At 33.6% G+C, this 26,607-nt stretch overlaps 1 protein-coding gene across 2 annotated transcripts in view; it reads right to left on the bottom strand.

Moving 5' to 3' along the window:
* GPATCH2 (G-patch domain containing 2) overlaps nt 1–26,607 on the bottom strand; it is a 100,737-nt gene that overhangs the window by 19,753 nt on the left and 54,377 nt on the right. For both annotated transcript variants that reach the window (XM_065744028.1, XM_065744110.1), the window contains exons 6-8: nt 12,976–13,040; nt 10,118–10,157; nt 6,995–7,059 (exon numbers count right to left, since the gene is read on the bottom strand). In XM_065744028.1, the coding sequence (XP_065600100.1) occupies nt 6,995–7,059; nt 10,118–10,157; nt 12,976–13,040 (170 nt within the window). The remainder of the gene's footprint in view (nt 1–6,994; nt 7,060–10,117; nt 10,158–12,975; nt 13,041–26,607) is intronic.

The following is a 26,607-nucleotide window of genomic DNA, read 5'->3' as shown; positions in this document are numbered from 1 at the left end:
TTTCTTCTTGGTATCATTTTTCTCAGACACCATTCATATGAAATCAGTTCCACATTTGATTCCTCTACTTCCTTTACAAACATTTAAGCTTTTCTTCAAACTTGTTTAAAGAATGACATCATCCATACAACAGATTGCAGCACCTGACTCCACAAGTGTGCAAAGATATTATATTAACCACAAAAGCTATGCATTTTACTGTTCTTTCACAAAATTTCAAACAGCTGTTATAAAACAGCACACGTCAAATTCCTTTCATATGTTGTGAACAGATTGGCTTAATAACTTTCAACATAAGGATGACGTACCTGTTTTGCTGGAAATCCTATGGCAATACTATTAATAATAAGAAAAATACAATTTTCTTCCTGCCCATATCAGCTTCACTCATCAGCAAATACTGTATCCTACTACCTTCCTTTGTGTTACCTTTTCAGCATTTTTAACGGTTATTCAAATACAGAAGTAATGCAAAGTCCAAAAGTCCATACAGGTACAACAAGTACCACGTGAAATAAAATTTTACACTGCTACAACATTATGTCACCTAATCTCAAGTCACTCATACTTTATTTGCAAATACAGAGTCTCCAAATTTTTTTCTGTATTACAGGCCTACTGCCCTCAGAAAGGATAATGCATTGTTTTTTCTTGTTTCTAATTAGTAATTTAAGCATATGTTCAGCATTTAACTCTAAATGTTTGCCTTTTCCCCAAGCTCTAAGACAGCTGTCCAAGATGTGAATGCCAGAAAACATTTAAATATCAACATCTGTTGAATTATGTTAATTTAGTGTAATATAATTGGGCATGAGTTGGAATTGATCAAAAGTATATGAATTGCACAAAGGCAAATCTAAACCAGTATCTTAGTGTACAAACAAGTCACCAAGGAATACTGATGGAATAGAACTAAAAAAATCTACTTCTGTTAGAAACTAAATAGCCAAAACTACAACTTTTTTCAACTAATGGCATGATTTCACATTTTTAAAAAGGAATATTTATATCAGAATATTCCAAAATAGTTTTGGATATATATTTTCCATTATGATTTTTAATCACAGAACACCTGTTAAAAATAAATAGTGCTCATCTTTGTGCGATTATGTAATATAGACAGAAAAGAGGTTCCAGAAATAATACCATTCAGTTTTAGGACAATATTATTTCACAAATTCTAAAGCAAACACTCTTTGGTTCCTTTTTCATCTTGTGAAAACATCATTAATATCCAAAATATATGGGTATATCAACTCTGAAATGATTTCAAAAGCATCTTTTTGACTCGAGCAATAACCATGGCCTTGAACAGTTACTTCTACGTAAGGACTGGGTAAGCTTACTCAGCTACACTGTTCATTACAGACATTTCTGAATACATAGTTGTTTACTGAGCATGACATTCACTAAATATAGTACATATAGGACAAATGCAATTTCTTGAAAAGCCTTGCAAATACAGTTCTGTATTATACTTTCATAGTTTTAGATTTAGATTACACTCATATAGGGATAGGTTAAAATCATTGCAAAAATTAGTGAGAGAGCGAGAAGTAACAGCTGTAAAAATCTATCACAAATAACTAACATAAGTTAAAAACAGTACAAGGGAAATGTTTATAAGCTTAGAAATGCTTAACTTCAATATCAGTTTCCTAATTTGCTTCTTTTGTGAGAAAATGAGAAAGCATAGCCAAATTGAATGCATTAGCTCCACTGTAAAAGACTAAAAGTTCAATTCATGTAAGTAAACAGCCAGCACAACATAACGATTTTCAACTGTTCATTCAAGTTTAGATCTAGATCAGTGATTGAGAAGCTTTACATCAGTCTTTAGCCTACTGTCTTTCAACTGGCTCCAAGAAAATAACTCTACAGCTGGACTCCAACATCATTCTCCTCCTTAGTTTTTTCACTTCCAAATTTTTAATAGTCTGCTTGATGAACAGCTCTTCAAATAATCTCATTTTCTGGTCAAGATAGTACAGCTAGAACACCAACAATAATCTAAAAAAAAAAAGAGATATAACCATGTGTATGGAGAGGGGGAAAAAAAAATCACTAAAGCTGAGACTGAACATTAAGCTCATTATGCTTCCTAACTTTCTGCACCCATTCACCATAACAACTGCCATGAAACCTCACCAAATACAAGGTGCCTGCACACGTAGCAGTTAATGCAAAATTTGAATTTCTGATAACAAAGAAGAGTAGGTAGGAAGAAGCTAAAGAAACACTGACTGATGTCCTCTGTTCTCTATTAACTGGTGATATTAACACTTCAAAAAGCCTTGATAACATGAAATCCTAAATCCAAAAGCAGCACACAAATTACTGTCCTCTTCCTTCTTTTGGCTAGGACAGTTCCGCAATGTCATTTTTCACACAAGCTGAAATGTACTATTATTATAATAAATGGGCACAATTTTAAAATATATATAAAAAAATATTCTACATAATATGAAACAAGCTACTCACATTTTCTAATATTTCTCTCCTTACACAAAACCACAGTTCAAAGAGAAGGCACAATGCCTATGTCTGTTGCTAAGATTTTTAGTTACACGTGCACCCATGGGTGCTGTTTTAAGTATATGAGATCCAGGGATTCCTCTAATATTAGCAAGAACCTAATGCAAAACTTAAACACTTGAATTTACAAGAACAGAAAAATATTTCCTTAAAATATATTTTTTCCAAAGCACAACATAGTAGCTACCCTTTGAAATAACAGCCAAACTGCTCTTACCTCTACCCACAAATAAAGTCTTTTTATGACCTTAAAAATAAGGTCATTGTGCAGAAAACTAGATCAAGATTTGCTCCTTTTCAAAATGGCACCATCTCCTCTCAAATAGGAAAACTTGCAAACTGATGAAGTAACATTGTCCCTGAGGGTGATGACAAGGGAAGAAAGCAATGTGTCCTCAAACATTCACATAATTTAATCTGGAACTGCAAATATTATTAAGCACCAATCATAAGTATAGAGTTAGTGCTTCATGGCACTCCAAAGACAAGATAAAACTGCTTAGTTGTTAATTTCTAATGATGTAAACACATTTGGATTTTAATGTTTTATCTGAACTCCTGCATGATTGATTAGCTCTGGGGTTATAACATATTAACTTAATACCTTTAATAGTTGTACACTTAAATTAAAATGTTTAAATATTACTTTATAAAATATTTTTGTTGGGAGTATTTGTCCATGTGATGGCAAAAGTGAACTATGCAGTAAACCAGTTATGCATTCCTTAGTTTTACTGCAATGCAACTATACACATATTTTCATGTATAATTTTCAATTTACTGGCAGAATTTACCTCCTCTGCTATTATAATTTCATTCCACAAAAGCCACATTAAACAATTACAGTACTTGTAATTAACCAGTAGTCTAATGTACAGTTTTCTTATCCCAATCTATTAACAGCTGCTCAAAAAAATGTAGTAATTAATGGTTTCATTCATTTTTGGCAAACCTGCAAGACGACAAATAGTTTTGTATCTGCTGCAAATTAGGACTCTTTCCCAAACAACAGATGACACGGTGGGAAAGAAGGAGCAGACAGAACACTTACACATCTTGGTTCCTTTAGAAGATCAAATAAAGAGGAGCTGTAATTCTATTTGTCACATCTGTGGAAAAAACCATACTCGATCTGTATCATCAGATGAACTGAACAAGTGCTATACACACACCCTTTTCAGAATGGGAAAGGCTGAAATTCATATTGCTAACCAGAGGAAAAACACACTTCTGAAAAAATCTCATCAGCTTTGGTGCTAATTTTCCACCGGAAACTTTAAGAGAATACTGTTAGTCACAATAAATAAACAAATCACAAACATATGTACTTGAGAGACATCTCTTTTTACAAAAGCAGGACATAAATTTAAACTGGATTGTGAACAACTAAGGAAAAAAGGGAGGTAGTTGCAGAAAATCCAGGGAAGTTATGATTAACATTCTATTTAACTGACACTCAATATTATTTAGTATCATCTGACATTGCCTTCACGTAACTTGAACTAGTTCCATAGTCTTCTTCCATTACTGTCTCTCACGTGGAGAAACCTGTATTTCAGTTTATGTTATTTACCACTGCAAGAGCATGCTTCAAAGCCTTCTTGATAACTCAGAAGAGAACAGCAACAGGTGGTCATTGGAAGAATGATCTTCCTTCCACATTACAGTAATGGATGACTAAGAGCTGCTTTGGCAGAGGGCTTGGACTCAATGATCTCTAGAGGTCCCTTCCAACCCCCACAATTCTGTGTTTCTGTGTTTTCCAATCTGAAATGTTGTTTCTAGATTACACCATAAAATAATTACAGCATTGACTGTATAACCAAAAGTAAAACATTAACTTACTTAAGCATTCTGGTTATTCTGACAAATGAGAATAAAAGCACCTCCTAGCTTTATAGGATATTGTGAAGATAAACACAAAAAAATTAAGACATGCAGATAGTTACGTGACAGAGGTCACTTAAATACTTAGCAATATATCACTTGTTGAAAATAATCACATTATAGTAGCTCAGCAAAATGTAGTTCAGCTCTGTTTCTACAGCTGACCAAACAAATGTTCTTCTCACTGGGGGTACCCTCCTTAGGTAGAACTCCTTTTTCTAAAATTTTACAAAGGTTATTTAAGAAAATGTGTTTCACCTCAAGCTGGGAGCACACGAACAGTTGTGCTCCCACACAGAACATGCTCAGCTATGGCAGCTCAGCTGCCAAGCAACAACTTGTTAACTTGCCATAACTCAATCATGTTCAATTGTTTGCCCACAGCCTCAGGCTACAGACAGACATTTGGTCTGCTAACAACTGCACCAGATGAAGACATTACTATCCCAAGCTATTTGTTATCACACATCTGCTAGAGATTATCATCTCCACAGCTCTGCTGGGGGAAGAAATCACGTGAGCACTCCCCAAAATATTTTGCACAAACCTAGCCAATTTAATTTAAATAGGTGAGTTGAACTAACCAGGCTGGTTTTGCCCAAAGCATACTAAAAAAATGCAGACCTCTTTACTGGCAAAAGGCTATGGCATGAAAACAAGCAGCTGGGAGAATTAACACCTTCAAGCAGTGTTGCATGTTTTGGGAGGAAACAGTTCCTGTCCTAATGCAAAGAGATAATACAAACAGAACTTTTCAAGGCTATGTAGGAGGAATAAACAGACAGCTTTAAACCAGAAATACATAACAATGTTTACTTAATTTCAGTAATCAGTGACAAAAGTGTTTATTTGTGGATACTTGTCAAGGTGATATAAATAGATACACATATTATAATGTGTAAAATACAGATCACTCACTGAATTGTATCAGCATCATTTAATTTATCCAGTTTCCCTGCTTTGTGGTGCAAGACTAGCCTTCCTAACATTTTGTTCCTAAGCAGCATCGTTATTAACAGCTCTCATCATTCAAAAGATCTCTCCACAAAAAGATCTCTACAAAGCTTGCTATTAATTTGCATAAGATTAGCTTGTAATTATTTATTTTGACAGAAAAAACCTAATCCAAGAAATCTGGTATGGTAAATCTTACTCCATAAGTATAAGCAGTAATCCACTCTGGACTGAAAGTTTCGGACCACTGCAGTGCTTAGAACTCCACATCTTCCTGATATATTCACCCAATAAATTATTCCACAAGTCGCCAATCTAACATAATGCAGGTACTTACACGATGTCTACTTGCTGAGACAAGAACTGTGTTCAGTCATCAAAAACAACAACAAAAAAAACCCCTTCTAACTACTTGCATAGGTACCAGTCACTTTGAAAGAACTTCATTGACCAGAAAAATAAATACGGAACTTACGATTCTGAATTCCTCTAACACAGTTTCAAGTGCTATGGTACTTCAAATATAATTGGCTTCTAAATGTCCACTTACTCTCTCAGTTTCAAGTAAACAGCCTGAAAGTGCATACTTACGGTGAAAATTCTTATTTAACGTGCACTCAAACTAATATTCTGAGCAATAATGCAATGTAACAAAAATATTTGCTAAAAACATATGCAAAACTTTTAAAATATTTTTGCTTAATAAATAAAAGGCTAAATAGGTAAAGCCACCATTTCTGAAGATGAATGACCAGCATTTGCCCAACCAGCATTTTAAAAACTAAGTAAGCAAAATTTGAATATGACAGATTCATCTTTAGTATGCATATTTTTGAAGGAAGTATTCATTTCACTTTCCAGCTATTCATCAAAGCAATTATGTGAAAAACTTATTTCAGGACATATATAATACAAGGTAAATGCTTGAAAGACAGGTGTATTGTCTCACACAAACCCATAGTATTTTACAATGATACAAATCTATGATAACTTAAAATAATTTCATGACATCACATGAAAAGCATTGTGTATAAAAAGTGAAACACAAGTTTCTCACTTTTGAAAAAATACTATATTTAAAATAATTTTGTCAGACTAGATAATTCAACAGGTAATGTATACAAAAACCCCTCTAGGAACAGACTCTTATCAGTTCAGTGTTTAACTTGTTACTCTGAGGGGCAGGAAACATGCTGCAGGATAGATTTGTTTGATTAGTCTTCATATTCAAATTTTTGTTGTTGAAACACGACTTAAGAACAATTGAAGTGTTATAGTATTTGCGTTGACTTCTTGATTTCAAAAGCATGAATAATGGTAATTTCATACATTTTCAACAATTAACTTAGATGCCAGAAGCACAAACCTTGCTTCAGTATCCATTTAATTCTCATGTTTATTAAAGAGATTGAGTTTATTAAGTTTATTTGGATACAGATACTGATAAAGTCTGTGCCAGCAAAGATTAGATTATACAAAAGAGGCTTTAAATCACAAGAACAGAAAAACACTGAAAATATCCCAAAATATATATAAAAATTAAGAAATAATTTGAGAATGAATAAATCAACAAATACGTTAACAGTTGTAACAAGAGCTGCTAATAACCCAAGCTTACCTGCTAGCTGTTTTTACAGAGCTGTTCTTCTTGTGTCCTCTGTCCGATCGATTGTCTCGTAAGAGCTGAAGATGTTAAAAAAATATGCTCAATAGTTTCACATGCAGTGCCTGTATTTGTTTTTCAGAAATGGTATTGTTTCCTGTCTTTTGGGTAATTCTTCAATAATGTTTTCACCCTGGAGTCTAAAACTGATGGATGCCTAATAACATTTTATGGTAATAACTAAGATTGCATGTTCATAAATACGTGCTTTATTATAAATTCCCAAATAAATGAAAATGAAAAAATAAGCATTCTAAAAGCACATTACAAAGATGTACACAATGCCACATTTTACTTATCTGTAAAACTTCAAAATTTTCATACTCAAATTTTTAAGATTTTAAAATCAAAAGTGTTGGGGAAGACTTAAATTATGAAAAAAATATATTCAGGTTGGTGCTTGTAGTTAATCCAGTATGAAGCAGCTATAAATTTCTCTAAGCCCCGGGAGTTTTTATAATTTGAAAGCTGCAGAAATAACAAAAACACATTATTAAAGCTTCCCACGATAGTGGTGAAGCAGGGATAATGAAAGAGCTGCTTAACTGTAGTAATGTCCCAGGTTCTGGAACAAGCTTTGGTTAACTCATTTTTAAACAAATAAGAGAAGACTTTTCATTAGGATCATCTCCAAAATTCATAATTATACTTCCAGCATTCTGATATTTGTCAAGATGGGTCAAGTGGCAGTTAATAGCAAAGAAATGCTGTTAAAAAGTTGCAGTAGTGAAACCAAAACTTGACAGTACTAAAAAAAACCAGAACAACAACAAATAATAAAAATAAAAACAATAACAAAATATTTTTTAGAGCTATTCATATACTGAACACAAAGTACAGAAAAACTTAAAAGCCTACTGGAAATCCATGAATGTAATGACTTGGTCAACTACACCTTCACCCTGTGTACGAACATCAACTCCAAGAAAATTACACCTATCTAAAAATCTTTCTTAAATTTTCCCTAACTTTTTATAGTTTGCTTCTTGCATACAGACTGCTCCTTGTCATTTCAGTTGTCAAATTTTTAGATGCAGTGAAGAAGTGCATTTTTAAAGGGCAATCAAAGCACGTGTAAAGATATCTTATTCTGTTACATTACTGCAAGTTACTTTTCTTCCATTTTCTTATGGTCAGCAAATCATAGCACCTGCAAATTGCATTTAAATATAGTGACAATCCTTACCAGAATTATATATAATGTATATTTACCTCATGATAAGATGAAGATGACATTTCTTTTATTATCAATACTCTCTGGTTAAAAAGTGAATTATGTCTTTAAAAATATAGATCACCAGCCAGATTTTAATTACTCCTTTCTAATGTAATAATTTTAATTTCAGAAATCAATTAAAAGAGAAAGTATTTAGCCCACATAACCTACAAATTTACAGTATGGATCTTCAGCAGCTTCAGGGAGAATGCTACAGACTGTCTCATTCCTTATATTGGTCTAAAAAACCCAAAACAAAACAAAACGCCAACAAAACCAAACACAATACCCTAGAAGCACACACATTATTTGACATTAGCTTTATTTCAGAATTTACTAATAGCCTAAGTTAAGAATGGAGTATTTTAAAATGATTTTCTGAAACTGCAGCCTTGAGGAAATGCAAAATAAACATGTACAATTTGAAAGTAATTCAAATCTACTGTTACCCGAGAAAAGATTATACTCCGAGACAACCAATATATTAAAAAAACACTCAAAAATAATCACTCAAATTCATTTTAATCTAGTAAATTTTCCTACTTATAGCATCAAAATTTCAGAAATAGGATTAAGATACCCCAAAGGAATTGCTTATCATGATTAAGACAATTTTAAAAATGCTTCTCTACTGTGATTCTTCTACTAAGAAACACATTTCAAAATGACGAGAGTTAAACATGAATTGTATAAAGTTGTCTGTTCAGATATTAAGTGTCAGTCAGCTTACTGTATGATGTCAGAAATTCTCAACTGATAGTTAAAACTGTGCTACACATTTTTTTCCACTCCAACAATTCCGAGCAGATAAAATAGAGAAATTCAGCTGTGCTACAGAGTCCAAAAGAAGCAGAGGAGCATGTTGAATTAAACTCTGACTTTCTAGAGCTACAAGTACTCATGGGGGATCACCCTCTATGACAAACCCTTCAAATAATTCTATGCACCTTATTTCCTTCTGATGTCTTAAATCTATTTATATTTGTGAGCATACAAGTGAACTGGAAGGGATCTAATTACATCTACTGTTATTGTAGCAATTTTTACCATCTGAAGAGTGAACTGTAGTCTTAAACTCCAATGCATCATTGACTTATTCAGTTACTTAATATTTGATCTTAACTATACAAAACCAGATATATTTTCATAGTTCACTGCTCTTGGACAGTATATTCTCTTTGGATCTTATAGCTGTTCATAAGGAAAAGTATTCCTCCATGTCTCTAACCAAATATAAACATGCTTTCAACATTCTCTTCACACATTTCTAGACTTGACCATCTTAGGAACTGTACCATAGAGGCTCAGTAGATAAGCCTACAGTTTATCCTAACCAATAGCTGTACCATGACACTCTATGCTTGTCTGGTTACAATGGAAATTGAATAGCTTTTTCTGCCACTACTGTGGTCTTTTTAAATAATGACATTTAGAAAAATTGAAATGAAATCCATCCTGCAGAAACCTGCCCACTCTTGTCGCTGTACACTTCATTCACAAAATCAGGAAATCAAAAATTTACGTAATTACTGCATTTTGAGAAAAAACCCACAATAATTAGAGATTTTACAATTAACAAAGTCTTTCTTTAAAAAACAAAACAAAACAGGAGACATTTTCATTTAAACTGTGAAAACTCAAGTAAACAACTGAAATTAAGTTATTAACTCATAATTTCTAAATAATGGAAGGATTTTTTGAAAGGCATTGAACTGTCCATAAATTTTCGTGCAAGGAAATATAAAATTATACCTGCTCTGTCGATCGTTTCTTTAAGTATTAGTTTGTTGCCTCTGGTATAGAGGTAGTTAAACTCCTTAATACATCTCAAGTAAACTGTTTCTGATTAAAACAGTCCTTACCTGGCTATGTTCCTTCCTTGCCCCAGGGCTAAACCAATGGCTGTGGGAGAAGAAGAAAAGACAGGTTTAACAATATAACTAACAAAGCACATGCTGTCATATGACCAGCCTGTGCGTGCTTTTAGGTATTTTATTGTCTGCCAGGAAAATACAGCCGTTGGCTACGCTTTATTTTAATGGGATATTTTTATTGAACTCTCGGTCTGCTACAGTACTGAAAGAATACACTACAAATTTCACTTCTCAGTAGCCACTGGATTTATAGGTAATTATATTTTGACAAAGAAGGTAAAATAAAATAAAAATGATATTTTAATTTACTATAATGTGTGTGATATAAATAAAAGCAATCTGATATTTAATCTTGAAGTGTTATTTTTTAATGATTATAGCCAGAAAGATTTTTAAGTACTCTGGACTATGTGGTAATCATTACTGTACTACCTTACAAACTGAGGCATGAATTTGAATCTAAAGTGAAATTAAAAGGCAGTAGAATTAGTGGATTCATATCTACACAAAATTATACAATCTTGAATATTGGCAGCCTTATTCCAAAGAGTTATTGCAATTACTTGCAATTATGACTGCTACACTTTTTCTGAGGTTATTAAATTTAATAGTTTATTTAACTTTTTCTGCACAGCATAAACAGAACACCTATATAATGACATGAAAATATTAAGTGTAACTAATATATTTTAAGAGGAATCAAAATCTATGGTATTGTCTGAGAAATTAAGACTACTCCAAAAGTAATGTCCCCGATTTCATTATGTTGCATTACAATGTCAGATATACATGGTTGGTGGTATGGCAAGAAGTTGAACCTTCCCTTTCAGTATCCTGTTACCTTTTATTGCCATGTGACAGATGGCAGCAGAGTGGCAGTCCGACAATGGCAACTGACATGGAAGCGCATATGAAGCAAAGGTATGTCACAGTTTCTCCACAGGGTAAAAAAGGCACCCACTGACATTCATAAATGCTTGCTGAACATTGATGGAGACCAAAGAGTGGATGTGAGCACAATGAGGCAGTTGGTGGTATGTTTCAGCAGTGGTGACAGTGACAGCGTGTCATCTCCGTTGGTACAGGTATTGATGAGTGCAGCATGCAGGGTTTTGTTTATTGCTAGTGTAAATGAATAGCTAATGGCGGTGAAAATGTTGAAAAAACAGTGTATTGTAACTATGAGGTTGTACTACCAAATTGCATGATTGTGCTCTTTGTTGTAGTTTCCAACTTCATTAAAAAATTAATACGAGGTATTAGTTTCAGAGCAACATATTTTTATTTTTAATTAAGCCCCAAATCTGAAAGCTCTTTGCTGATAATCAGTCTCATTCTGGTATTGTAAGGAAATCATCATACAATACCAGTTGTCACTGAAACCTACCTACTGCTAAATCCTTTTGCTACTCTGGAGATAATTAAAGAAAAGCGTGAAATTAAAAATGAAACGACAGTAAGAAAGTTACAAGTATACTTTGAGATATAAATTAGTAGGCATTAATATAAGATAGACATGAAAGGTGTTCATCAACTGCACTGAACAGTTCAACTTGCATTGCAAAATAAGAGCTGAATAAAACAGGGAAATGTCATGCAAGCACAATTACAGTGTGGCAGTAGATGAAACAAAAAACATGCAACAGTTGTGAGTGATCCAACAACAACAAAAAAAAAAAAGGTCAGCAACGTGAAGGAAGCTGATGAAGGTAGGAAATACACTGAGTTACATCTAAAATCCACATAGCTGACTGTCAACAGAAAATGCTAAAAAGGGGAGCAGCAGACTGCGATATGGGTAGAATGATCCTTCTCCACACAAACTCTAGTCTGTGGCGAGTCATTGGATTACAAACTAAATGATTAGTGCAACTTATTTCAACTGAAAAAATACATCAAAGCGATTTCACTGTGTTCCACATTTAGATATTAAAAAAAGCCCTACATAAAGAATAATACCCCTTATAACAAGAAATCAATGTTTATGACACATTGGTTTATCATTTTGGCTGTTCACTTAATAAATGTTATTTGTGTGCTTCTTTGTTGTAATAAAATTGACAAAAGATGAAAGCTATAAAGTATCAGCTGGATTACTTTTGGGCAGAAATAACTTATGAAATCACAACCTCTTTAGCTGAACATCAGTAAACTACATACTGTGCATATCCTAGCAGATATTATTTTTTAATCATCTCTGCCTGTGTTTCAGATGTATGATTCGGAAATTATAGGAAACTTACCTTATTGTTGTAATTATTCAAAAGAGATTAAGAAAGAATACAACTAATGTTATCAGCTGGACAGAACAGCAGTTCACATTAATTGCACAACTGCAGTACCTAAATGAACTGAATGGTGTTCTCTATTTGTGTGTGTCCAAACAATTAATACATTTTTGTGAAAATTACAATCTTTTTTCTCATATGATATATATTGTTTAAGATTCAAGACTGTGATGCTTTTTTATTTTCAAGTATTCAAATGAGGCATTTATGAAATTGTTTACTTTTGAAAAATAGGAAGCACATCTTTTTAAACAACCTGTTACATTTGATATCTATCCTATTTTAGGGCGCTAACGAATGTTGCTTTTTAGAAGAGCATACACTTAAGCAGGTTAATAAAAATACATTTACAAAGTACTGAACTGCATGTTTCATTAAGAAACATAAAATGAACTACAAAGGATTATAGATGTTACTGTTTAATAAAGAACATTATGTAGCTAAGATGAGGTTCTCTTATCACATTTGTACAGTTGTAAGATGTGGCTTTGGGGAAGAAGTACTACTGTAACGCAAACAAAAATAAGATGACTTCTAAGTCCCAGTACTGATACTTACTCGTGGTGAAGAGAATCCTGGGACAAGTGAATTGTCTTTCTGCTACCACCTGTTCCTGGAGTTATCTAAGGGAGAAAAGTAGGAAAAAAAATTCTTTGAATTATGGAGCGGCACATGAACACAGAGACTGTTTATTGAGGAAACAGTGCAAGTTCCAAATGCTGTATGTAGTGTACTGTCTCTATTTTGTAAAATAAAATATCTGTATTTTTGAATTAAAAACTGAGTACAGAAAGGCATTGTACAGGATTTACGAAAACCCTTTGGGCTAATTCTGATTGGATGTTAGAAATTTACAGATATCTGGGGCCAAAGTTTCTTTCTGAAAGTCCATGAAGTGCTTACTTTGAAAAACTGAAAGTTAGATGGTTTGAAAATCACATTTGACATACAAAAAAACCCCTGCTCTCACTCAGCCTTTGAAAACACAACACAAAGCACTTGAAACTCAAGTTGATTTAAAAAAAATAAGCAAAGACATGATTGTTACCATACTATGTGGTAGAGTTTTTGTCTAGCCCTTTATAAACACTGAAATAAAAATGACTTAATAGACTTAAATTAAGAGCAATCAAGAATTCATGACAGCACACGTAGAATTTTCCTGTAACGTGCAGATGATAATATTCCTGTAGTAGTCAAATATGCAACCAGCTTTATTTTTATAATCTCCTTAATAGAACTAATTTGTCTGCACATGTAGACAGGCAAAAGAAGAATTAGGGACCACCCAATGAAACTCATGCTTGAACAAACAAAGCAAAAGGCAAACAATTCCTGCTGGAGAATACAGAAAGTGACTTGTAGTTCCTTGGAATTAGCTCTGCAGTCAGTAGAAGTGGGAAAGAAGTCAGACATTCTGCCAGTTTTGAAAGGAAGTGACAAAATTCACCAATAATATGCTTATCTGGCTCAAACTTGCCACAAGTAAATAGGCTTAAGATTCACAAATAAAAACAACCTATAATTTGTTTAAAGAACAATGTGTTCAACCTTTAAAGAAAAATAATCTCCTCTTATAACAGAGGAAAAACCATAGCAGTTGGAGCTCCAAATCTAGAAAACTGGAAGCGCACTTTTGAAGTAATTTGAAAGCCCCAAGATTTGAAGTATTTGACTCTATTCTGTTTCTGTAACCTTAGAAGTAACAAGGGGTCAAATAAAGGAATTCTAAAATGTTGTCCTTTTTCTGGCTGACGGTGCTTGAAAAGCATGTATTGCAGAAAAACCTTTGCGTGCATTAGGAAGCCCAGAAGAGAAGACACTACATACTAGAGAGTGACTACATAGTTTTTCTATCTCAAAGATTCCCTTCAGCATAGAACATCCATGGAACACCTACTGTTTTATCAGCTTTTGCAGTTTACTGTTTTCCTAGACTTACTGAGACTGCACATAACCACATGACAACAATAAATCAGCGGCCAAAGTTCAGACAATTTTTACACTGTCATTCATCCATTAATTAAGAGCAAGAAACACCAGTTCACAAAAAAAGCCTTAAAAATTAGATCAAATATTTAAAAACAGTTATTAATCTTAACATTTAGAAATTATAAACTACTACTTTTCACAACATAGGTAAACATGTTGCTTGGCTCTCAAGAGTTACATCCTGCATTAATCTCAAAATGAAGTTTTCATGCTATTCCAGTGGGTACCCCTGGAATATAGTAATCCATTTTCTACACTATGGCTATAAGAAAAGCCGACTGTGCCTATGTCATGCTTTGTTAGAGGTTCATGATCACATTATCTCATGGTGGACCTGACACTTTTATTCAGTTTACAGTATGTTCTGTGTACAGGCAACTTATTTCCTTTGCCAGGGCTGCTGACAACCTTTTCCACACTATATTAATCTTGTTTATAGACTTTATCTTGGTACAAATATCAGAAAACTGAACTTTTTATCTCAGGGAGAAAATAAACAACATGTTGACAGAAGCAAAAGCTATTTTCTGGACTAAAATTGGTTGTTTACCCACAGCCGTACTTATGGAAACAAGTTTAAGTTTCCAGCTTACTCAAAATACATAATCTGAAATTTAATAAGCACTGAAAATCCAAGAAAAAGTACTTGACAGATTTTTCAGTTTTAAAATAATATACGAAAGATAAATACATCTTTCTATTAATTTATATGAGAATAGGAATTATATGAACATATACAATTGATCACAGAATACACCACTCAGGTTTTTCTCACATATCCTGGGAAGCTTCAGTTTTACCAAGCAGCCACACAATATTTACAATATCAAAATAATAATGCATAATTACAGATCTTTCTACAAAACTGAATGTTGATGATTGTAAGATTCATAAGGGGCAATGCAAATGAATTAATCTTTGCAAAACTGCCATCTATGGGGGAGGGGGGGAGCAAAAAAAAAAACCAAAAAACTATGGTTAATCGCAATTTCCTAAATCACTATTTGCAAAATCAATTGGAATGTTTATGCAATTGGAAACAAATAGTCACTCAACTGTTCAGATTCTTTATTCATATAGAAAAATGCATTTTTCTAGAGTTGGTTTATAAGTCCCAGAGCACAAAAATGAGCTCAAGGAAGTACCAGGCTTCTATTGGTAAATGAAGGATAAACAGAACTGAAGGTTGACAAAGTGTTTCTTCCCCCCCCAAATTCCCTGGTCAGCCTGCCCACAGCAGGGGATTAGAACAGAATGGATTATTAAGGTCCCTTTCACTCCAAACCATTCTATGATTCTACAATTTCTTTTATTTTTATTTTTTATTTTTTGCTATAGAATGTATGCAAGTGGGGATGGGTTTAAGTGTCCCATTCCCCATACATTGAGGAATCATATTTATGTGATGGGAGTATGAAGAAGACTGACCAGGGGGTCATTTTAAACTTAAAATGAAGTTCATTCACTAACAGTGTACTTCTGGATAATCCTTATACAATATTAAATGTCTTTGTTCCATACACAAGACCGTTAGCTCTCATTTACACTCATTTAACTTATGAGTATTAAGTTAAATTAACATTAAGTAGAGAGTATCACAGAGCTGATGCTACACAGTAATATCTTTCAAGCTTTTCAGCAGTGTATTTAATAGCATGTGTTTCTCCTAGCTCCATTATCTTATAACTGAGCACAATCACACTCATAGTGGAAATTAGGTAGCTATAACAAGAATAAAAAGTGGAAGTATTTCTAACTATTCCCCAGCCCCAAATACGAATAGCAACTTTTAAAAATGTTACTAGATGTAACGAAAGACCAGGAAGGATGACTTAAAGGATGAAGAACAAAACTGATATATAAAAATATAAAAGAAATATCATGGAACTTTACACAGCTCAATCATGCTGCAATTTGTATTGAGGCTCAGATGCATAAAGCAGCAAAATATGATGTGTAAAGAGAAACCAGAGCTGACCTTTGAGCCTCCTTGCTTCTCATGTTCCTTATGTGCAAAGCCTTTCCAGCTACAAATTGCATGAGATATTATAACCTATTAATGATATAACATGAATGAAGTTAATGTTCTTCCTCAGAGCCAGAAGAAACTGAGTTTCAAGTCTTTACTAGTACTTTATAATAAGACCAGTTAGTGGCTTGCTCGTTTACGGAGTCCTTGAAATCCTGGCAATTCAAATCAGAGCCAAGGTACCCCCTTCTGAGTTCCTTGCAAAGAATGTTCTTCCAAATAAATTAAGGTCCATGTGGATAGACATAATGAAATTGAAAAAAACTAACGAGCAGGTGTATTTGCTTCAAACATCATATCCTCAAGCATGAGCTACTACGTATAACAAACTTCAGAAGCAATAAATGCAAGAAGGATGGTCAAATAATTGGATAAAGAAAGGAATTCACTCAACAAAATAATATTAACTACAGCAACTGTTATTTTTAAATGCTAAAAATATGGAAGATCGGGTACAGAATAGACGATGCAACTGCTTTTACCTACTTCAAGAATGAACAAGATTACAGCAAAGGACAGTTAGGTAATTAAGTCAAACTATCCTCTCCCAGTTGAATTTTATTCTTTCTAAATAAGGAAGAGTTTATTTGCCATATATTAAGTATTTTCAGAACTGTGATTAAAAAATCTCATTCCTGGCAGAATTAATTTAAGTAATTAAAAAAATCATAAAAGCTGCAACTACTGAAATTTTGCATTTTCAAAGTAGGTACTTTTGTCAAGCAAGTTTTTGAGTATTACAGAACATTTAATTAAATCAGTCAGTGAGGATAGAGGGAGTTTATTCTACTGACAGGAGAATATACACTTACCTATAAAACTATTTTCAAACAATAGAACTGTTTGCCTGGAAAGGGTGCCTCCAGTCTTGGGTGTTTTCAAGACTCACTTGGAAAAAGCCCTCAGCAACCTGGTCTGACCTGATTGCTGACCTTACTCTGAACAGGAGGCCAGGGGAGATGACCTTCAGAAGTCTTTTCCAACCTGAATTATATTATGATCCTACTGAATGGATTTTTATATATCTCTGCTTGAGTTTATAAATAAAAACAGAACACAAAAATGAATGTTGGGGAATGATTTCCCCAGAAAAGAACAGATAATCAGATAGCGTAACACTGTGTCATGTGTCCCAACTATGCTTCAGCTTATGTAATAACAGTTAGACTTCAAGAAAGGAGCTACTGCTACACCCACATATTCTTTGTCAAAAACAGTAAAATCTCAGCAAAACTTTGCTGAACATAATTTATACAGATAACTTTTCTAAATTAAATTGCAGACTGTTTTCCCCCCTTCAGCATTAAGTAAACTGCTGCGATAAAATACAGACTAATATATATTTAAAAAAAAATGGAGAAAAATTTTTCATTCCATTCCATCAACAAAATATAAATTTTTTGTTATAAAAAAATCTGTTTTCTATATTTCACTGCCCTAGCAATTTTATACACTGGGAAAATGAAAATTTTCAGGGTAGCCATCTCCAAAGTATTAAGTATGACAACAAAAGACTGCTATTTTTTTTTTTAATTCATTACACTGCAAACTTCTAGAATTCAACTAATTATATTTAAATTGAAGCAAACTTCCCTTACTACAAAAAGTTATCACTAAAATGCTGAGGTTCATATTGCATATGAAAAAAATCTTTATTTCTTTTTAGCTATCTGCATAGATAAAACTTATTCTAGGGTGAAGTATTAGCTTCACTAAGCTAACAGGATTTTGACTTCAGTAGTGCAAGGACTTATTAAGAATGACCTAAAATGCTGAAACAATATGTTTTATGTAAAACTACTATCAGTAAGTGAAGTCACCCTTATGGTTATACAGGCAGAAGGAAAGAGCAGAGTGATTAAGATACTAGCCTCAGCCCGTGAGATCAGGTTCAATTCTTTCATCTGCTACAGGCTTGCTGTTTTGACCTTTGGTTAGTTTTTACTTCAGCTCAATTCCTCATTTGGGAGAAACAACAAAAACATATAAGAAAGACCTTCCTCCTCCCCAGAAATCTAAACTATAGTAGTTTCTCTTTACTCCATGAGAATAATGTAATACAGTAAGAGGAAATATTCTACCAACAAAGCATATAAAAAAAAATGCCATTAAAGCATTTGCTTTAAGCCTGCTTGATGTATACCACTGAAGGTGATTTTTATCCTTAACATGATGAGACTTATTAGAGGAAACAGAAAATGCCAATACTAAACACATACAAGCAGAACTGCTCATAAGCAGAACTGTTTTCAGGTACAAGTCATATTAGGACAGTGTAAGCTTACTCAGAGTGAATTAGAAAACTCATGCACACAACAAAACCCTATTTTCAAATCACCGTCCAGCTTCAGGAGCAAGCTATGAGTGGCCTCTACTGGCTGACCAAATGCTACAGAAGTCAATAAGCTTTTGCTCTGAGTTACAGCCATGGTATCAAGCATGAGAAGAAATGCTAGTGGAATTTTCTCATCATTGCAAGATAACTCAAGTACATGACTGAAAATAAAAGGCAAGCACAATGCAAGCCATATATAGATAGGCAGCAGGAAAAAAATACATGCAGCCTTGGTGCTTTTAGGATTTTTCAAATTAAGTACTGTAAATATAGGCACCCAAAAGTTTGTTTTCTAAACATTAATAATGGAATTCAGCAGGATATGCTGTCATAGCTCTAAAGTTGGAAATAAACACTAGACTGAAGTAGTTTACAGTTCATTTTCCTTATATAACAGATGACAGAACTACTCCAATTATGAAATTAATAATTTGATTCAGATATGCAATTAGAAATCAGGTTGTATCATCCAAGAAGACAGAAAAGCAGAGACTACAGAATTCTTCCTTTCAGAAATATGCAACATATTTTGCCTTTTCCTTATTTATAAAGTTAAAATACACCAAACAAAAAACCCAGCAAACCCAGAAGTATGAAAGTACACCTATACAGAATTGTCAGAAAATTTCGTCAGCATACATAAAACCATACTTTGATTAATAAAAATAAAATAGATTTTTTCTGGCTGCTGTTTTGATAAAAAAAATAATTTTGGCCAACACAATTGAACAGGGAAGAGTAAAAGCAGTTAAAAAAATGGTAAAAAATACTAGGTTATCATGCAATATCACTATTAAAATGAAAATCCAATCTATGATTAGATTTAAAATATAAACAAAAAAGAAAACCACTACTAGTAATGAAATCTTTTTGTTTTCTTTCATTTTTTTTTCTCTACAGGAATTTGTACCTGATTTGCCATCTTTTGCAATTTTCACTGCAACCAGCCTGGAGGGAATATTGTCAAACATAAGTCACTATTTATACCAAAAGGTGACTACCTTTATAAGCAGCAGCACTGTGCTCACACATGGCATTGTGTATTTCCAGCTCTCATTCTGAATTGTACTCTGTTTCAGAATTCAGTCTTATTATCTTGACTGCTCAAAACGGTTCACAGGGATATCTGGCTGACATGTGAGATAACCCTCCATCTCACCAGACACCACTGGGATATGACATGCTGACCTACAGTAAGCCCTAATGATTAGACTGAAACACAAACCATACAAATGGAACTTTTAGATAAATAATTTGTTTTAAAGTCATTTCACTTTAACTCATATGCTAAAACTCCATTCTTTCGTCAGTTCCATTAACCAACACAGCAATTAATATATTTAGACATGCTATTCTTAGATTTTGGATATTATCAAAAAGTAGATTAAATTCTCTGACTAGTACACAAATTGCAAGTGCATCTTGTGTTCAGAAGAGAAACAGATTTCAATGAAATTAATTGCAACTAAATGAAAAACAAACAGCTTACCAATGGCACTGAACAGAAAACACCACAACCCATAGCCCACAGTGTTATTTGACAGTAAAATAATTTGCAGTCTCTTTCTTCCTATTGTATACTTTCTACATCGCTATACTTCCAATAGCTAAGAAAGTGGTTAGGACTAGCAGTCACAGTGGTAGATCAAACTGATATGCAGGGATAACTCACCTTCCTCTTCCTGCTGCAAAAGGGTTTCCTATTTTAGTACCTCTGTTCTGTACAGTCTGCAAGTCATGGTCCAGTCAAGTTTCATTTGCAGATTTTTATTTTTAAATACGTGTTCAGTGAGTTATATTACAGATTACAAAAGCCAATCAAACTAATCAATTTCCAGGAGAGCAAGCTAATAGGAATATTGGGTAATAAAAAATGTTGATTGCAGCATACTTATTTTCTACGTGAAAGAAGTAATTCAGGTATCAGAAAATTTTGCTTTATATTTTTGCAAGACTGGAATAAAATAACTTCCAAAACACATACAGACACATAAATAACAACAGTTAAGAAACTTACACATTTGATCGTTCACCTTTTAGATCATACAGTAATAGAAGAATTAAGCGTCCACAAATTAATTGTATTTCAGGTGAAGTTTGCTCCCACAAGAAGGGCCCATGCAAGTAATAAGACAGCAGGAAAAAGGTTTTTGAGGAGCTTTAGACATGAACTTCATTAGTTTCATTGTTGACTATTCTACATAGATGAAAAGTTGTTTTTTTGTCTTTTTTTTAGCTTGCCCGTAACTGTTTTACCCTGCAAGCTTGTATAATCAGCCAGTTATAGAAATCTCTCTGGACTAGGCACTTTCTCTGCCATCTGAACTCATAACATGCAACTGTAACTGCTGTCTCCAATAAGTACCAGCAAAGGTAACAGGAGAGGCAAGCAGGAAGCTCAGAAATCAACGTTTCATTGGGCACTTTTAAGGTCAAGCAAAATTCAGGCTTAAGATACCTTTCCTATATTTTTCTATAAGCATATTTTACATTTATTTCATTTCACAATAAATATATTTTTTCTTAGTAAGATACTCTCAATGCTTTTCCATCACCTTGTGTTCAAATATCAAACAAATAATTCACGAGTTCCATTATAAATGAAATGAAAACAAGTAGGTTCTAATAGGTACATGTGATAAATCAAAAGTGGGAATTCTACTCATACATTTTAAAAGAGACTGTCAAGCATGTCAGAGTTAATAGTGGTCCCACATCAGGATATCAACACTAAGATACAGTAGTGCTACACTTCAAAATTTTGAACATCATGCAGATACCAAAGATGCATTCGACCAAACACTCATGAATGGACAGTGCTAAGCCATCAACCACTAACCTAACTTAGATTTAAACAATAAACTTACTTGCTTTACTGTCAAATCTCTCTTTATCAGTAAGAACATTTCAAGGTTCTCCTTGTATAATTACCAAGCCCTACATAATGGAAAACCACAGTAGACTCCTAAGAGGTCCTGCAGACCTTTAGCTTGGGGAACTGCACTCAGTGATCTCTAGAGGTCTCTTCCAACCCCTACAATTCTGTGACATCAATTTGAACTTGCAATACAAAAGAGCTAATACAAAAAAAAAAAAAAAAGGCAAAATCTATCTTCCAGGAATAGTATGTTGCTTGTGTCTGCTACCCATTACTCTAGCAAGATGACATATCACTGCTACGTTTTGTTTGGAGTTTTCTGATTATTAAAATAAAAATCTCATGGTTTTCACAGCACACAGTATGTATCTGCTTGGTAGTTCCAGGGTGTATTGTTAGAACAGTGAATATTTGATGTTCTCTGCCTTGGCTCAAAGGCAGCCTAATGGTTGTGAAAATAATACAACTTGCTCAACAGAGTTCTTGTCCTTCAAGTCAATCATGGTATGATTCCAGGCACAACTTATTAAGTGAGTTATTTTACCTACATTTAATTTGCTGCCAATTTCAATCTGTAGTATTTGCTTACTAAAGTTTCAGGAATAGCAGTGCTGTACATACACATCCTCATAGGTTTAAATTGTGACATATTAGAAATAGGTTTAAAAAGATATTACAAAAAAGAATTTAAGATCCTACACTGCCATTGATCTATTTAGAGACCTATGTTATATGTAAAGTGCGGCAAGGATATGTATATATTTATGTGTAATAATAGGAGCAGTGAATGAAACTGCAGAGACTAAAGGGAATTGAATATGTATGTAGAAAGAACAGTGTAAAAAGAGTTATAAATGAGGCTAAAAGAGGACCAAAACAAGTAGTGCAACTTATTTTTCAAATAAAGTATTGGCAACAATTGCACCAATTTATGTTTGCTTTTTTTTTTTTTTATAGCCCGTAGTTTTAATGAAATGATTTACTCAAAACCAAACTTTAGATTTTATTATCCCTACTTTTTTTTTTTTTTGCTAAATCAAATGAAATATCCCATCTTGGCAAACAGTTTTGAAGCTTTTCTCCAGGAAATAACTTGAACACATCAGTAACTTCTATTAGCAACCTGAGGTATTTAACCAACTCTAAACAAAATAAATTTTGAACTTATCTTTGTATTTTTAAAATTGTAACTATATATATAAAGAGATGCCATTGGCAAGAAATAGATGTTCAATAAAAGGGTGACGTAAGTGTCATCAAACATTTGGGAACATTAAGTTCTTCCTGCTCCTAACTCTACGCTATGGAAAGTAATCAAATCAAAAGAAAACTTGCATTTAATTCTGGGAAGCTGGCAAAACATTACATATTCAAAAAGAATGATTCAGCTTGCTATTAAACCAGAGGTTGTCTGTCCAATCATAAAACAGTACTAATTGCACCAATCAAGATAGCTCCAAGAAGTATGATTCAAGTCTTAATCTTAACAAAAGTCTTTGCACTTCTGAACGAACTAAATGATACAGACTCACTTGCCCTACTACAGCTTTCCCTAACTTATCCTGATCTTTGACTAAACTAGGTTTAGAGGAGGAAAGAACTGTAGGGGTGAAAGAGATAGAGGATACAACTGTAGCTGTTATTCAAGGTGAATCTGTATTAGTTCCAAAAGTTCCCATATGAAATTATATAGCTAGATTTTAAAGTAACAGAGGACAATTTATTTTCCTTTTGTACTTCAGCTTAAAGTTTCTGAAGTTACTTCCTAAAAATATTTCATGATCCACTGTGATAACATCCTTGAATCCTGATGAAAGATTCCTCGTCGCTACTCTGGGACTTTTCTACACTCTGAATTCTTTGAATTAACTCCATTCATCTTTAGATAAACTCTTACCCACACACAAATGCATTTCTAGTGGAAGGCAACATAAGCAAATACCACCATTTGGCGCTATGGATTGATTCAAGAATAAAATAACACTGTATTTTGCTAAACTTGAGTATGCAGGATCAGATATAGTTCCCAATGCCAGGAGAAAGGACTGGGCACAAACTGGAGCACAGGAGGTTCTCTTTGAACAACGAGAAGCTCCCTGGCACTGTGTGAGTATTGGCACAGTCTGCCTTGAGAGGCTGTGGGGTCTTCTCCTTAGAGAACGCCAGAAGGCACCTGGACACAGCTTTGAGTAGCCTGCTCTGGGAGGCACTGTATATGAGCTGCAGTTGAGCCAGATGGGCCCAGAGGTCTCTGTCCACCTCATTCAGTCTGTGATTCTGCCATTATTTGAAAAAGTATTTAAGGAGAATACTTTCTTCAAGGGAAAAGTAGGGGAAAAATCCTCGATATGTGAAAACTGAGGCCTGACACGCTTCCAGGTCATCCTTACACAACTGGAGTACATTTTATATTGTGTTGAATTATCACTTGAATGAAATTCAAAAGAACTAGAATGGTATTGGCCATCTTTAAGACATTAGAAAATGGAAGCCCTTAAAACCTTTACCAGCAATGTTATTTTTACTTAATGCATAACATATACATTTTAAAAGCTGGATTTCTTCTTATAGACAAAAAAAAAAAAGCCTTTTTACTCATAGTGTAATTACTTCCTCAATGTTATGACTCATATAGATACATAAATAAAACCATCTACACTGTAAAGTCAATACCCATTTGTTAGGTGTATCTGTACATACATCGTTAAGGGTGAAGTGAATGTTCATTTTCTGAAACCTGCTCTTTCACATGTCTGTCTGAAAGGACTTAACAGACCAAAATGTTGTAATCTACGTGTCAAGACAAGCCCTTTTGTATACTAGAAATGGTATTTCATCTCCACTTGCCTCTTTTCATTATTTGCTCAGGTATACAGATATCAGATATCAACATAGACATAATATAAGAAAACAAAAAACAAACAAACAAACAAAAAGAATTCACTGGTAAAATACCTCAGTATAAATTTTCCCAAACAGAGAACTAAGTGAAAACATTAAAATCCCTAACAGGTGTCAATCATGATTTTAGGTTGTTTGCGTTTGCCAACCTAGAAGTATGATAGTACATGCATGTAAATGACAAATTTATTGTTTTACACATGGCTATGAACATCATGGCGTACTAATTAAAAAACTGCATTATGAACAGATTAGGAGTTTCATTCTGATGGAATTTAATTGCCTTAAGTTTACACAATATCAAACATGTTTATTTCAAAGCAGAGTGAAAACATCATACTTAAATAGTAAATTATGCCTCAGCCTAAGCAAATGAAACAATATAAAATGTCAGAATTGCCTAAGTTGCTCTTGACAAAGCTCTCCCTTCTAGCACTGCACAAGAAAACAAACAGTTCTACAAAGATACTGCTCTGCATATTATTTCCAGCTCTCTAAATTCTGATTTTTCTTACTCTATTTTTTTAAAGGCAGTAGGCTTTCAATTGGTACAAATATTCACATTAGATGAGCTACATTTAATTGATCAATTGATAAAAGTAAAATCCCTGTGTTAGCTGAGAAGCCAGTTTTAACTCAAATGTTTATGTCTCTAGGACAATAAATTTTAAATAGATTTGAAAGCAGAAATGTTAAGATCCAAGTATCACATCTTCCTCCGTAATGCTAGACAGTAACATTTATATTTAGAAGCAAATTATCTCACAGTGAGAAAAAGCTCACTGGTTTGCATTTTCAAAATAGTTCTATACATTTAAACTATAAATATCCTTCAGCTCTTCAGCAAGAACAGACTGCTAGCTTTTTGAAAAGGGCAGCTGCCACATTGTTCCCTGGGTGCAACACAATGGCAGGTCAAACTTTTGTTCCTCTTGTCCTACAAACAATTTTCAAGCCCACGCTCAATAAATAAATTCGGTCTCAGCACTCCCAATCAGGGCTTCACAATCCCCTCAGTAGCAGACCTATGATAAATGGACTTATTTTCCCAAATCAAACACTTGAATTTAAATTCAGATGAGTTAATGCAAAGGTCAACATTGTAATCAGTTCTTTTGATCTTTATAGAATTTCTGGAGTAATACATAATAAATCTGAAACAAGGCAATTTGCAGCTCTGTATGTGTGGCTGGTAATAAAAATCTTAACGATTAGAGCCTTTATGTACTTAGGGAACATTTTATAGTAGTAGCTATAGTGAGAGCCTCAATGCATGGGGAATGATGGCAATAGATAACACTGAAAGACATGATTGCTTGATTGTTTATATAGTTTATACAGTATGTATAGATTATACTTTATAAATTAAAGTGCAATGTTTCTGAAGAGTCTCTCGATGTTTTTATAACATTCTACTTACGATTTGTACCCTCTGAAAACACGATCTTGATAAAACCTTTTGAATTTAAAAAGGATCTCAGATACTGAGAATTTTACTCGTTCACATACTACATGTTACTTTGGCAAATTTTAAAGAAAACAAGAAATGAAAATGTTTTTTATGCTTATCTTTTTGCCGTTCTAAATAATCTAATAGGATTCCTTTTACTGAAAGTTAGAAGTACAGTATATATCTCCTATGCAAGCAAAGCTGATGATTAAATAAAATGTATTCCGATTGAAAATTAGAATGTTCAATCCTAGGAGCACACTGGACATCAAGAATTACATGAGGAACAATAATTTTAAGATAAAGAGGAGAGAAGTTGGAAAAAATATATATTTTCTTAAATAAAACCCTTGATTTTACAGGTAATTGTGTAACTAGGCAATTGGTCTATAAATCTCTAAAAACATTCTTCCTTTCCCACTATTCACCAAGGAAATTAGACATTTAAGAACTAATTGAGAGAGAACACCTTCCACAAATGCTCAATTATGCAGCAGAGAGAAGAAAGGCTATAATTTAGGAACTCATGAAAGCATACTTTTCCAGAAAAAACTAAACTGAAACAACTGTCAGCAATGACTGCACAGGAAGGACCAAAAGTACAT

This window comes from Cyrtonyx montezumae, unplaced genomic scaffold, assembly GCF_038088225.1.
Source record: "Cyrtonyx montezumae isolate F1298 unplaced genomic scaffold, pur_monq_1.0 scaffold_0, whole genome shotgun sequence".
In the NCBI taxonomy this organism is placed as follows: domain Eukaryota; kingdom Metazoa; phylum Chordata; class Aves; order Galliformes; family Odontophoridae; genus Cyrtonyx; species Cyrtonyx montezumae.
This window is presented reverse-complemented; position numbering and strand designations above follow the sequence as displayed.